Source organism: Colletotrichum aenigma (genome assembly GCF_013390185.1).
Source record: "Colletotrichum aenigma strain Cg56 chromosome Unknown KSG_Cg56_contig04, whole genome shotgun sequence".
NCBI lineage: Eukaryota > Fungi > Ascomycota > Sordariomycetes > Glomerellales > Glomerellaceae > Colletotrichum > Colletotrichum aenigma.
The window spans coordinates 5,958,194-5,971,827 of NW_023500910.1; the positions used below are offsets into that span (position 1 = coordinate 5,958,194).

Here is a 13,634-nt window from a genome sequence, read left to right on the forward strand (position 1 = left end):
CGGAAGCTTTTCGGATCGATCTTAGCGTCGCATTGCTCGTTAAGGTTGATGGTCCAGGCGACGACGGTAGTTAAAAAAAAAAAAAAAGATACAAGGCCAGGGGTCTCGAAGGTGGGAATAAAAAGAGACACAACGCAAAACGCACAACGGTCGAGGCGAAAAGAAACGACGGAGCGGAAAAGGCACCGAAGCCAAGGGGACGAAATTGCGTGTCGTCAGCTCCAGCACTTCACTCGGCAGCAGCGTTGAAGACTGGGGGCGCTTTCCACTAAGAAAGAGGTCAGAAGGAGATCGCCGTGGGCCCTCCCCCTAAATCGGACTAGCGAGGCTGAGCTGACAAAGGAGGCCACCCACCCGTCACCTGCCGTCGTAGCCGTGATTGGATGGCAGGGTGACAGCGCCCCAAAGCTTGGCGTCGGTCACGCATGAGGCCCCTGGTTGGTCGGGTCCCTCGGCCACCCTCAGCCTCGTCCCTCAGGCGCGCAAGTGTGGCTGGTAAAGACAACTCAACGGGTCTAACACAGAGACGGCTCCACCAGACAGACGCCTCCCGCTCCACTGACGGCATGGCATTGGCGCGCGATTCCTTCTGGAAATCTGTCAACGACCACAACTAAAACATCGTCAATCTTCCCAACAGTCGGCCGTTCGCGCGCCTCGTACTCGATACGACCCCCCTCCCCACGCCTCCTGTCCCCAGAGGCCAAACGATCGCAATCATGGCAGCCAACACAGGCTCCTTCGTCGAGTTCTTTGAACACATCATGACGCCCTCCGCCCCCGTCATCCTAATCGGCGTCGCCATCGTCCTCCTCTTCCCCATCCTGCTGCACTTCATCCTCGTCAAGTCGACGCCCTACACCACCCTCCCCTCCGTGCTCCTCCTCGGGCCCTCCGGCGCCGGCAAGACCGCCCTCCTCACCCTCTTCGAGCGCGGCGACACCCCCGCGGCGACCCACACCTCCCAGCGCCCCAAGACCGTCGAGCTCACGGCCTCCCGCGACAGCAAGACCAAGACCAGCTTCCGCAACCACGACGACACCAGCGGCACCCACACAAAGTTCCTCCTCGTCGACACCCCCGGCCATGGCAAGCTGCGCAACTTCGCCATGGCGAAGCTCGCCGGCAGCGCCAACGACAAGTCCAAGCTCAAGTCCATCGTCTACATGGTCGACGCCGCCGCCATCAGCGAGCAGGACGTCCTCGCCCCGTCCGCCAGCTACCTCTACGATGTCCTGCTGGGTCTGCAGAAGCGCGCCTCCTCGAGCAAGACCTCCAAGCCCCCTGCGCCGATCCCCGTCCTGGTGGCTGCGAACAAGGTCGACCTCTTCACTGCGCTCCCCGGCGCGCTTGTGAAGACGAGTCTGGAGGCGGAGATCACCCGCATCCGCGCTTCGCGCAGCAAGGGTCTGTTGGATTCTGGCGTCGGTATTGATGATATTGGCTCGGAGGAGCACGACGATTGGCTGGGCGCATACGGCACCGAGAAGTTCACCTTTGACCAGCTGCGCGAATTCGATGTTGAGGTTGATGTTGTCGCGGGCAACGTGTCTGGAAGCGGTCCCGGAGCCGATAAGTGGTGGTCATGGATCGCCGAGCGGGTGTAATAATCATCGCCGAAAGTGGCGTATAATAATACAATTACATGATTTTGAGCAACAAAAGCGTCATCCAAGAATGTGACAAGCGTGATACGGAGCAAAAAAAGCTGGGTTCAAAAATGCGCATACTGTTATTCAATCCATTGATCCAGGCTGCCCTGTTCTATGTAGATGTTGAGTCTACCCATCCGAGACTTCCAATCCAATGCTGCCAAACCGGGGTCAGTTGATGCGACCCAAGATTCGCCCCTGCCACCGCGATGCTCGCTTCCAAACGCCGTTGATAAAGACAAAATCCCATCATCCCTCCTCGTATATCTTTTGCCCCACTCTATCAAATCCAATTCATCATCATGAAGGGGAAAAAGATAACATCTACGCCTTCTTGTTCACAACCCAGGTGAGCAGGTCGACCTTGGTGACGACCGCCACGGGCTTCGACAGCGCCTTGTTGCCCTCGCTCTTCTCAGTGACAACCGCCGCGCTGTTCCACTCGAGAAACTTGCTGAGCGTCGACAGCGGCGTGTCGAGCGTGATCTCGACAAACTTGCGCTTCTTGCCCTTCTCCTTGGCCTCGCCGCCGGCAATCTCTCGGGGATCCGTGACGACCTCGTCCAGACGACCGAAGTCGAACATGACGTCGCTGACGGGGCTGCTCGCGGACGCGCGGCCCGAGGACACGTAGCTGAGCAGGTTGCCGAGCGTGACCAGGCCGACGAGCTTGTTGCCCGTCGCAGAGAGCACGGGGAGCTGGTCGAAGCCCTTGTCGCGCATGATCTCGGACGCCTCGGAGACGGGGCTGGACGCGGAGACGGTCATGACGGGCTTCAGGCGCAGCGCGCGGATCGTCGCGCCGTGGTAGGGGTCCGTCGTCTCGGGCTTGTTCGACGAGGCCTGCGTCTCGAGGCCGTTGACCTCAGGGAGGAGATCGTTCGCCGCCAGCCAGTCGTCGTCGGCGAACTTGGAGAGGTAGCTGCGAATGCTGTCGGGCAGCACGACGACTACGGTGTCGCCCTTGCCGAGGCCGAGGTCCTTGACGGCGCGGACCATGGCCGCCATCGCGGAGCCGGAGCTGCCGCCGACCAACAGGCCCTCCTCGGCGATCAGGCGGCGCGCGAGCTGGAACGACTCGCGGTCCTCGGTCTTGTACCACTTGTCGACGATCTCGCGGTCCAGCACGTCCGGGATGAAGTCGTACCCGATACCCTCGACCTTGTAGCCCTCGTTCACGTGCTCCTGGTTGAGCGACTCGGGCAGGGCGAGGATGCTGCCGTGGGGGTCTGCGGCGATGACCTTGATATTCTTGTTGTGCTTCTTGAGGCCGCGGGCGATGCCGGTGATGGTGCCGCCGGTGCCGGCGCCGGCGACGACGGCGGTGATGGCGCCGTTGGTCTGGTTCCAGATCTCCTCGGCGGTGCCGAACTCGTGGGCGAGCGGATTGTCGAGGTTGCCGTACTGGTCGAGGATGTGGGCGTTGGGGATCTCCTTCTCGAGGCGGCGGGCGACGCCGATGTGCGACTCGGGGCTGTCCCACGCGGCCTGGGTCGGGGTGCGGATGATGGTGGCGCCGAGGGCCTTGAGGACGGAGACTTTCTCGGCGGACATCTTCTCGGGGAGGGTGATGATGGTCTTGTAGCCCTTGATCGCGCCGACGAGCGCCAGGCCGATACCACTGGAGAGAAATGTGTTTAGCTTTGGAGAGTCAGAGGGCAGGGCAATGCTGCGCAAACGTACGTGTTGCCGCTGGTGGGCTCGATGAGAGTATCGCCGGGCTTGATGCGGGCGCTCTTCTCGGCCTCCTCGATCATGCGCAGGGCTATTCTGTCCTTGACGCTGCCGCCGGCGTTGAAGAGCTCGACCTTGGCGTACACCTCGGCCTCGATTCCCAAGCTCTGGGGGATCTTGTTCAGACGAACGAGCGGCGTGTTGCCAATGAGCTCAGTCGCCGACAGGGCGGTGACGGCCACTCTGGTGGCGTTGATGGACTTGATGTCGCCCATGATTGCGGATTGAGGGATCGTGGGTATTCGGAATGTTTGTTTAGGGTATGAAAGAGAGAAAGTCGCAACAGAGCAAGAGGTAGGAAAGAAGAAAAGAAGAATACTTCCTCAGCCCACGGACGCAGGTCTGACGAAGCCAAAAAGAGAAACGCAATCCTTGTGGTGGGATGGTGCGAGAATGAAAAATGACCCCGCCAACGCCGAAGATATCCGCCCACCTGCCTCAACCGCCCGTGGCCCGACCTGCCTAGGTACCAGCGGCCAACCAGCCTGCCACCTGCCGCTTCAGTGCAGCGCGCAACAGCGCTGACGCTCGGCGCAAGACAGGGGCCCCAGCACCGAAAACTCCACACCGCCGCCACCCCCTAGCGGGCAAAGGAATTTTTTCTGAACCGTTGCCCCTCCAAAGGGAGCGCAGCAGCGGGTTCCCATTACCTCATCGCCCGCTACCTTGACGGGCCACGTCCCCCTCGGCGTTCCCCGAGTCGCCGACTGAACTGAGACACGTGGGCGAGAGCTTTTTCTGAACTGTCATGATCCTGGCAACTTTTGTCAACTCCCCAGTTGTCAACTCGGCTCAGACTGAGCCTGAACAGACCGAGGTTTGGAAAGGTCTGGTTCTTGTGAGGCGACAGCGGGCGCGTTGACTTAGGTAGCAATAACGAAGCTCTCTGTCAACTACACGTAAATCCAGCTCAATCCGACCTTCATGTTGCTGTGCTAGAAATACAGGTGCAATGGATTAAAGACCATCCATATCCACTCTCGTCAACCATGCTGAAACCCATTCATCACAAAAAGATCAGATTAGGAAGATCAAGATTGAAAAGGAAAGCGAGAATCTCATACCGCTTTCTGAGAATCTAATCTTAAGCCTTTACCGTGAAAGTTTAGAATCCATCATGATGAGAGTGTTAACTCGACTAAGCAAGGTCTCGTTGGCGAAGCACGACGCTGTCGACTTCATCCACAGAGTTGTACATCTTGCCTTCAAAGGTGACCAACAAAACACTGGCTTTCTCGTCCATACTCCTCGCCATTTTCAGAATAGACCTGCGGTCCATCTTGAATTCCTGCTTGGCAGACTGCTCCCCCTGATCTCCAATTCCTGCAAGCATCCTCGGAACCTCAGCACCACAAACGCCTCCTGCCAATGGCCAGGCCACTGCCACCCAGCAACGTTCCTCCGACACGGGCGCCGGCTCAAACCCGCCCTCTATCTTGTCCATGACAAGGTCGTCGTGATGAACGGCACCAAGCACGAAGCGGAACCGGTCCAGCGTCTCCCATCGCCGGGCGCCGAGACGCAGGAGCCGCCGGCAGAAGTCGTTCTCTGCGGCCTGGTCTTGGTAGCGGATCGGATCGTTGACGGATACGTGGGTCGCGAGTGAGAAGTACTTGGGGTCGTTGCGCGAGGCTTCCCAGATTGGGTTGTTGAGGGGCTGCCAGGGCAGTGAGAGAAACTCGAGGTCGACGGCCGAGACGTCTTCGAGAGCAACGACGTTGGCACCGTCGCCTTGGTCGGTGGGGTAACCAAAAACGTGAATCTGAGTCGGCAATATCTCGAAGCGTGGCGCGTTGGGAGATGTGTGGTCGGGAGGCGGCGGCGGAGTTGGCAGTGTGCGAGCAGGTCGTGGTGCCATGGTGCAGAATTACGAGATGTCGTTGGCAGGTTGGCCTGAACGGGGGAATATGCAGGGCACTGAGTTGACTAGAAGGCTATCACTCGCAGCGTGGCTGGGAACGAGATAACTTTAATTCAGACGGTATTTGGCAAACAACACCTGAGTGATGCAGATCCGTGAAAGCTGTTGGAGCGGGGGCAATGCAGGCCTATATCTAGACATAGAACGGTTACAGAGATTCGTGATGGTTTACTCGTTATGGTGGTGTGGGGTTGAAAGACCGTCCAGCGAATGAAAGCTAGATCTGGAAGTTCAGCAATTGTTTAACCGCCAACGTGCCTGCTTGCCACGAGCATCGGCAGCAGGAGCATAGCAATTCTTGGCGTTGGTGCTCATCAGCTTTGGGGGTAGTTGGAGGCCATCCACTCCCAACTGCATGCTTCAAACACGAAGTATCGCAACCTGGGGGCAAACCTTCATCAGGCATGGACTTCAGCTGAGGAGGCCGAACCCGGATTTGACAACGAGCAGCGTTGGCGCCCCGTTGCATTGCCCTCAGGTCCTGCGTTGTTTGTATCGCACATGGAAGTATTGCGTCAACTTTCCATGCAGTTGGGTATCTTAATTGCGTACTAGGTATCCGTTGGGAAGAGAATTCTTTCATTGAACCCTTTCGATTGTTCTTGATTTACGATATTGCGGCGCCTTCTTTGGTACTGCCATGATCACGAGGCACGGCTTGTTCGGCCGAAGACCGGACGAACGGTCAGCGTGGCGCAAGCCACCATTCAAGATTATCACCACCATGATATACTCATCCGTCCGTGTTGGTCCGCAGAGTACGTGTAGAAATAGTACAAATAGCATGAGCTCGTTGTAATGATTTCGCTGGTATCATCTCAGTCAATTGCAAGCTGTGACAGGCTTCTCGCTTCAATTTCGTACTTGGTTACATCAATCGGACTCTTCTCAACTCCATTGAATATGTCCCAAAACAGCACCTTGCACAAGAAAAACATTGTCATCCTCGGCGGATCATACGGCGGCGTTTCAACGGCTCATTATGTCCTCCGACATGTTATTCCCCATTTAGCGGTTGAGGACGGACTCCAGGTTGTCTTGGTCAGCAGTTCGTCTCGTGTCATGTGCCGTCCCGCATGTCCGCGCGCTTTGATATCGGACGACATGTTTCCCCAGGACAAACTATTCATCGATATTGCGACGGCGTTCCGGCAGTACCCTGTCGACAAGTTTCATTTTATGTGCGCAACTGCCACGGCCCTGGACCATGTCCACCGGACCATCTCTGTATCTTTGGCTGGGGACAAGGGCGTTGAAACAATCAACTTCGAGGCGTTGGTCATTGCGACGGGTGCGTCTACACCTTGTCCACTTCTGGGACTCAACGGCACCTACGAAGGTCTGCGGCAGAGCTGGGAGGACTTTCGCAAGGCTCTACCGCAAGCGAAGACTATCGTCATTGCAGGGGGCGGCCCGGCTGGAGTCGAAACTGCAGGAGAGCTGGGGGAGTATCTCAATGGTCGAGCGGGCCTCTTCAATTCGACACCGGAGAAGCCGAAGGTGGCTATCAGGCTAGTCACAGCCGGATCCAAGATTCTCCCTGCGTTGCGCCCGTCACTTGCCGAGAAGGCTGAGCAATATTTGGCACAAGTCGGTGTTATTGTCATCAAGAAAACTCGGGTTGTTAGTGTTGCCCCAAGCAAAGCTGGAGTTGAGGACGTCGGAATGTCTGCGACCATCAACCTTTCAAATGGCCAGACTGTCAGCGCGGACCTGTACATCCCAGCAACAGGGACTCGCCCAAACACCTCATTCATCGATCCCTCGCTACTCACCTCTGATGGGCGCGTCGAGACGAACCCGTCAACTCTCCGTGTTGACAAAGCGGGGCCGCGCATCTACGCCATCGGGGATGTGTCTTCGCATGCTCGTCCGGCGGTCCACAATATTCTCGGCGCGGTCCCGGTTCTTTGCGCCAACATCAAGCGGGACTTGCTGCTTGCTTCGGGGAAAACGGATGCGGCAGCCAAGGACGACCGAGTGTTCAAAGAAGATCTGAGAGAAACGCAGATGGTGCCGATTGGGAAGAGTAAAGGCGTCGGCGCGGCGATGGGATGGCGTTTGCCGGGGTTCTTGGTGTGGTTGATCAAGGGCCGAGACTATTGGTTGTGGACTACGACAAAGCTTTGGGGTGGTGAACAGTGGGCTAAAGAGTCATAAATGTAAAATTGCTTTTATTCCGTATTTTTTCTTGATGGCACTGGACTCTTGATGGCTGCGCCCCGCTCCTGTATCACCGGGTGATTTTAAACAGCCCATCTGGTGTGGCGAGAAGGTAAGGCATTCACGTCGACTGTGCATATGTCAGGCAGACTTTGAGCAGCTTTGATAGGTTACCTTGAGCTGTTAGCCGTGCCAAGCATATAGATGATATACCGTAGGCAGTCTACGGCACAGTTAGTGCCTCACCAGTAAGCACAGCGCCTGCTCATTGGATAACTTCGTGCTCCCAAAGGCCAGCTCAGCCACTTCCAGAAAATGTATCTGCGAATGAGGCCCCATACTTCCTTGAAATGAAAGCCACCGCTACAAATTGCCTCGCATTCCTATCCTTGCCCTCTTCGATCGCATGTCAATTGTTTGCGCTCCCAGCGAAAGGGTCGGACTGAGATGTTAAACCAGGAAGTAAGCGGCGATGTCAGATGCTTGCTTGTTGTCGCATAGCTATCTGAAAGCTACCTGGAGGATCTAGGTTCGCAAAGACTTCGACCATCATGGCCACCAACGATACGGACACATGGGCACCTCCATTGGATCAACAATGGCCCTTTCGCCAAAATTGCACCTTATTCGCCCAATTCGCGCAAACCATTGTAAGGACAACTACATGGGAAGGATCTGACTACTGTGCCGTCAATACCAGAGCCTTGCACTCGCTAGTCTCGACACTTCTTCCGAATCAATTGCATCTGAATGTGGCTCAGGTCACATCATGGTACATGCTCTGTTGTGATACCAGCTGGACTTATTGTTCCACAGATGCCTGCGAAACCTCATGTTCCTTTCAAAATCAGCTCATGTCGGAACTGGATAGCCCAAGTTGCACCATAGAATTTCGTTCTGCACTTCGAATACAAGGAAATGCCGATATCGCCGGAATAGGAGTAAGCTAAAGAGACCAACGGAGGCATCGAGCTTGAAACTGACACGTTTCTCACAGGTAGTAGTATCCTTCTGGATTGAAGCTTTCCTTACGACTGCTTTTCTCTTCGGATCTTGGGCCGAAAACTTCCATTCACGCCTACTTCGGTCTCCGGCAAGCCATGCCAGGATACTGAACGCACTCAGAGCTGTTCTGCCAACCTTCTACTGGAGTTCTGTGCTTTTGAGTTTGGGAGTGACAGTTGCATCTCTAAGCACAGTGCTTGACACTAATGGCCTTGAGACTGACGACTCCATAGACCAATGGAAAGACGGCAAAACACTTTATCTTTTCGACACTTATCTCGCTACACTGGCATCGATATTGAGCACCCTCCCGCCATTTATGGGCGGTCTTATGCTTCAAATGCCTGGTCGACGAAGGCGATTACTGGACGTCGTCATTCTGCCTTGTTTTGTCGCGATTCAAGTGGCACTCACAATATATACTGAGGGTTGGAATTCGCACCTGGATGACAAAGTGAACCTGATTATCAGACTGCCTTTGAAATCCGTCACTATGGCCAGAACGTTCATGTTTCTTGCCATTACCGTAGCCGTTCTTCTGCTGATCATTTCTGGCGCCACGGTGTTGGTTATGCATTACCGAGAGAGATGGAAACAAGAGCCTCCGACCAACCGCGTAATAGTGATCATTCTTAGCGTGGCTCAGTTGAGTCTGTTCGCGATGATGTGGAGTTCACTCGCGGTGTTCTACACTTTTCGAGACAAAACGATCAATAAAGACGATGGAGATGATCCCCAACTGGAATGGAGCTTTGGTCAAATATTGGCTGTGACTACTTGGGTCCCGGTGTTGATAGATTTCTTCTACACGCTCTTTTGTAAGTCCATCTTGATCCTACGTATGATAATCTGGAAGTCGGGGTTACTATCCTTATCTTAGCTGGAATGAGAAAGGGCTTAGAAGGGCACATTCCTGGGGACTATCACGTCGTTTCCACTATTGATCTAGGTGGTCCCGAGGGTGTGCCGCTTGATAGAGCAACTTGAATGAGCATTGAGTAGGCGTTGAAAAACTTTTTTCTTCTGGGCCTCATAGAGTATAAATGTCTTATATTGTTGTTTATACGCTGTCTGCGAAGGTCTCTGTAGCCAAGCAGCTTAAAATCCAGTTTTTGTTATTTCTTTTTCGGGTCCCATTATCTTAGCCCTTTTCATTTTCCGTCCATAAGAATCAGTATCTCCTCTATTCGCTTTGATGTTGCTTTTTCGTTTCTGATAATTGATGTTCATTGAATCTCATGATGCTGCACGCGCGAGTTGCCGGGCATAAGAGCATTTCCGTCCGGAACGTCATGGAACCAGGGTCGCCGTGGCTGTGGAAATTCCTGCCCGCAGTTCTTTCCGCGGAAAAAGTCTTAAATTTAAGGTTGTTTTTTGAGGTTGGAAATTTCGTTTGTTATGATCTACGCTGGCCTAGAGATATTTTCCCGAATAATTGGTATTTACGAAGGCTTCGTATGGGTTAGTGTGGGGTCCCCTCGCTTTCGCCGAGAAGCGTGTCAGTGACAGTGAGATTGGTTCCATTAAAAGGGCTGAGGGATGACTCGAGTAGCGTATTGCCGTACGGACCCTGGATAGCCTCCGCATCCGCATCCGTATCGCTCGCAAAAGCCCGAAGAAACTGTTCTTCCCAGATTTTTTCAGACACATCCAGAGATCCCGAAAAATTGCATGCAAGTCACTGCAGGTGATGTCAATGCCAGAGGCTCTTTCGAATAGCCTCGGGACGCAAAACAGGGCAGTCTCGGGTGGTCCATCGGGGTCGGAAGACTCGCACCTTCCCGCGTAAAGGCCGTCGTACTTGTCCGCGTATCTGGTGACGGCAGGGATCGCCAAGGCGCTAAACCATCAAAAGGCAGGGTCTCACAGCCATCACCCCTTCCGCTTCCGTCACCTCGTCAGGCACCTAATTAAAGTTTTCCCACTTCCACGACGGCCGCATCAAAAGAATCTCCTTTCCCGTCCTCGCCGACTTCACTTCATCAACCTACGCGACGCCGAGCATCGATTGAGCATCGTTCATCGCAGTTTTCATCTTGGGTGGGAGTGACACGGCATTGACAATCGCCGACGCATTGCTTTGATACACACCACCTCACCACAGCCTCCATCCGACGTCGCCCGCAATGGCCGATCCACCCGCCGCCAACGACGGCATCGTCGGCCGCGTCCGGGGCGCCTCGCTTTCCATCATGAATGCCAACCCCCAGCTCGGAATGTGGCAGGCCGCTGGAACTGCCATCGCCCAGGCACCGAACCTCACGGAATTGCGCGACGAAAACTCTGGCGGTGACAACATCGCCTTCAATGCCCAGGGCCATTCAGCCCGTTTTGCGAGACAGGAGCGCGACGGCGAGCTTGCTCTTGTGAGGTCATCAACAAGGACCGGGTCTATCGCCACCGAGGGACAGCCTGCATTCAAAAGTGTTTTCAAGGATGGTGACAAGCCAGATGAGAGACATGAGGGAGAGGCCGATGAGGCGAGGGTTCTCATGGGGGATGACCAAGCTGACGGCAGCCCCTACCCAAGGCAGCAGTTTCAAAGACGACAAAGTCTGTATGAGAAGCACATGGCCAAGGAGAAGGCCCCATGGCAAACGACCGTCGTCAATGGCTTGAAGGCTTTTTGGAAGTTTTTCCTGACACCATCGGGGTTCATCATTACAATCTACTGCCTAAACATCGTGGTACGTCCTCACCTCAACTTCTCACCAATGCAGCCAGCTAACTCACTCACAGGCTTGGGGAGTACGTTTCACTCACACAACCCAATCTCATCGCAACTCACTCACAACTCACAGGCTATGCTCTTCTTCCTCCTCATCAACGCCGCGCCCGCAATGAACTACCCTTCCGCCGACGACAATAACTCACCCCGCAAGAAGTGGTTAGAGATCGACAGTCAGATCCTCAACGCCCTCTTCTGCGTAACGGGTTTCGGTCTTGCGCCATGGCGTTTTCGGGACTTGTATTGGTTCATCCGCGCGACGAATTTCAAGGATCGCGAAGCCATGCGGAGGCTAGCTGCGCAAAACAAAGGCTGGTTTCGACCACCAGCGTGGACTTTCGAGGACGAGAAGGGCCGCACGCCGACGTTTACAAATCAGACAGCACCACCAACAGCACTTTGGAAGCTTGGTTTTACGATCTGTATGATGGTGCTCAATACGCTGCTGCAAGCTGTGCTGTGCTACTTCATGTGGGGGTATAACCGCATCGACCGTCCTGTAAGTGTTTCCCAGACGATTTGGCAAGCTCTACCGCAATGTGTCTGAGCTTGCTCCACAAGTGCTAAGTAAACTAATCGCCGTCATAGTCATGGGCCACCGGCACTTTCATCGGACTTGGCTGCGGTGTCGCTATGATGGCTGGCGTTATGTCATGGTGGGAAGGCCGTAAGGTGAAGAAGATCGAAGGCCCGCAGGTCGAGGTTATTGAGGAAGTATGATACGACTATCACTGCATGAGCATATACTATCGTCAGAGGTTGAAGTTATTCGACAACAGAATATGGAGCATTGTTTAACGCAAAGGCTTGGCGTTTGGAGTTTACTGAGAATGCATGCTACAAGAGTAGAATTAGGCGCCTGAACTGGTACTGAGAGCCTTTCTAGAACACTAATTATCTTTACAGAAACAGTAATAATAAGCCTCTGGATCACTAACATTGTCGCAGATGGTGTATGTTGTGACTAGGACTCAAAACATGTTCCATTTTGTTCCATCTAGGTATTGATTCACTGCATCATGGAAATTGTGATTGAAGACAGAGGCCGCTGGGCGCGAAGCCTGAACAGCTTACCGGCGAACTCTCTCGATTAGTATTGAACAATCTGACGTATTGTCATACTGTGAGCTGGCAGTTGTCTTTTTTGGTGACGTAGCAGGCTTCAACGAAATGTAACTCCACAACCATTGTGTTATTGCTGCTGCCACGTGTTTGAAAATCGGTCTCTTCCACTTTCGCTCTCATACCTCTTACTAATGGCTGTTGCATGCCAAGTCTTGCTACCGCGGGACTCTCACCTGAGCCGAGGGAACTATCGATGTCGTGAAACTCGTGGCTTCGAGTCCGGAGTTGGTACATGTGGTGTGTTATGTGTAACCATTAGCTCGGTAGAAACCCTACGGAACACTCGGATTAAGTTCGGGATAGGTCTAATTGAATACGGCAGGTTGTACTGTTTATTTATTCTCAACCACGACATTGAAATTGAGCATGCTGCTCTATCCTCGGACATTTGCCCTGGTAAGTAGTACTCTAGGAAAACTGAAGGGTGTGGTGGTATAGTCCGGACCGACGGAATGCTCGACATTCGATGCAATATCAGCTGTCTCGAGAGGGTGTGTTCCATCCCACGGCCGGTTCGAGAGCTTGGATTAAGACGAACTGCCACAAAGAGTGGGTGTGTATCGACCGACGCGCCGAGAAGAGAGATTGCAATTAGACAAGTGGCATTATGTCACCGGGTTAATCGAATTCTCAACACCAGCTGTATCATGTTCATCTGGTGCTTCCCGACAGTCCGGCACCTGTTCAAGAGGAACCCGTGGACGGCAGTGTGGCATCTCGCGAAGTGCCGTCTTGGAGGATCGACCCGTACGCAGAGTTCTGATGCCAAGATCGTACGCGGTTCCACCTGCTGAAACGAAAGTCATATTGACTTGGAGCATCGCCTCATTCCGGACAAACATGAATCGTGCTTGCCGTATTTGCAGTATCAACAATTGAGAAGCGCAAGGACTGTTGGCTCATGGAACTTTCCTCGCCAGTCTGGAATTTGATACTGTGATACTCCAAAGCGGACATTCGCGGCATCGGGAAATTTCATCTAGGCCAAGAAAACTCACAACTTGTCATCCCGCACCCGCCGAGCAGACGGCGATGTTAGCATCGCATCGCGGGTTCCTCGTCGTCGGAACGCGCGATAATTGGACCCTGATTCTCGGCGCGGCAGCCCCGGCCGAAACCAAGGCCCCAAACCATAAACAGCGCCGCTTTCTTCAGACGATGGCGACGACTCTAGTCCTACGCTGACCATCTGACAGTCCTGCCTGCGCTGCTGCGATGTGTTGTCTGATCCGAACTTTCCGTGACAAATTATGCACAACCGATTGCGACCACGAGGGCAGATACACTACCTGATGGTGCCCGTTTA

At 54.2% G+C, this 13,634-nt stretch overlaps 5 protein-coding genes across 5 annotated transcripts; 3 read left to right on the forward strand and 2 right to left on the reverse strand.

Moving 5' to 3' along the window:
• Window positions 1-719: 719 nt before the first annotated feature.
• Window positions 720-1,607, forward strand: SRP102 (Signal recognition particle receptor subunit beta; the record flags this gene model as incomplete). The annotated part of the gene is made up of 1 exon (XM_037322681.1): window positions 720-1,607. The coding sequence occupies one exon, from the start codon at window positions 720-722 to the stop codon at window positions 1,605-1,607; it is 888 nt and encodes a 295-aa protein (XP_037178961.1).
• Window positions 1,608-1,976: 369 nt separating this feature from the next.
• CYS4 (Cystathionine beta-synthase) lies at window positions 1,977-3,601 on the reverse strand (the record flags this gene model as incomplete). Its single annotated transcript, XM_037322682.1, has 2 exons — window positions 1,977-3,273; window positions 3,336-3,601. The coding sequence occupies 2 exons, from the start codon at window positions 3,599-3,601 to the stop codon at window positions 1,977-1,979; spliced, it is 1,563 nt and encodes a 520-aa protein (XP_037178960.1).
• A 923-nt stretch (window positions 3,602-4,524) lies between these two features.
• On the reverse strand, window positions 4,525-5,244 carry CGCA056_v007434 (uncharacterized protein; the record flags this gene model as incomplete). Its single annotated transcript, XM_037322683.1, has 1 exon — window positions 4,525-5,244. The coding sequence occupies one exon, from the start codon at window positions 5,242-5,244 to the stop codon at window positions 4,525-4,527; it is 720 nt and encodes a 239-aa protein (XP_037178970.1).
• Window positions 5,245-6,411: 1,167 nt separating this feature from the next.
• On the forward strand, window positions 6,412-7,467 carry ptaL-2 (Oxidoreductase ptaL; the record flags this gene model as incomplete). Its single annotated transcript, XM_037322684.1, has 1 exon — window positions 6,412-7,467. The coding sequence occupies one exon, from the start codon at window positions 6,412-6,414 to the stop codon at window positions 7,465-7,467; it is 1,056 nt and encodes a 351-aa protein (XP_037180273.1).
• A 3,134-nt stretch (window positions 7,468-10,601) lies between these two features.
• Window positions 10,602-11,923, forward strand: CGCA056_v007436 (uncharacterized protein; the record flags this gene model as incomplete). Its single annotated transcript, XM_037322685.1, has 4 exons — window positions 10,602-11,162; window positions 11,215-11,223; window positions 11,277-11,702; window positions 11,792-11,923. The coding sequence occupies 4 exons, from the start codon at window positions 10,602-10,604 to the stop codon at window positions 11,921-11,923; spliced, it is 1,128 nt and encodes a 375-aa protein (XP_037178964.1).
• Between the last annotated feature and the right edge of the window lie 1,711 nt (window positions 11,924-13,634).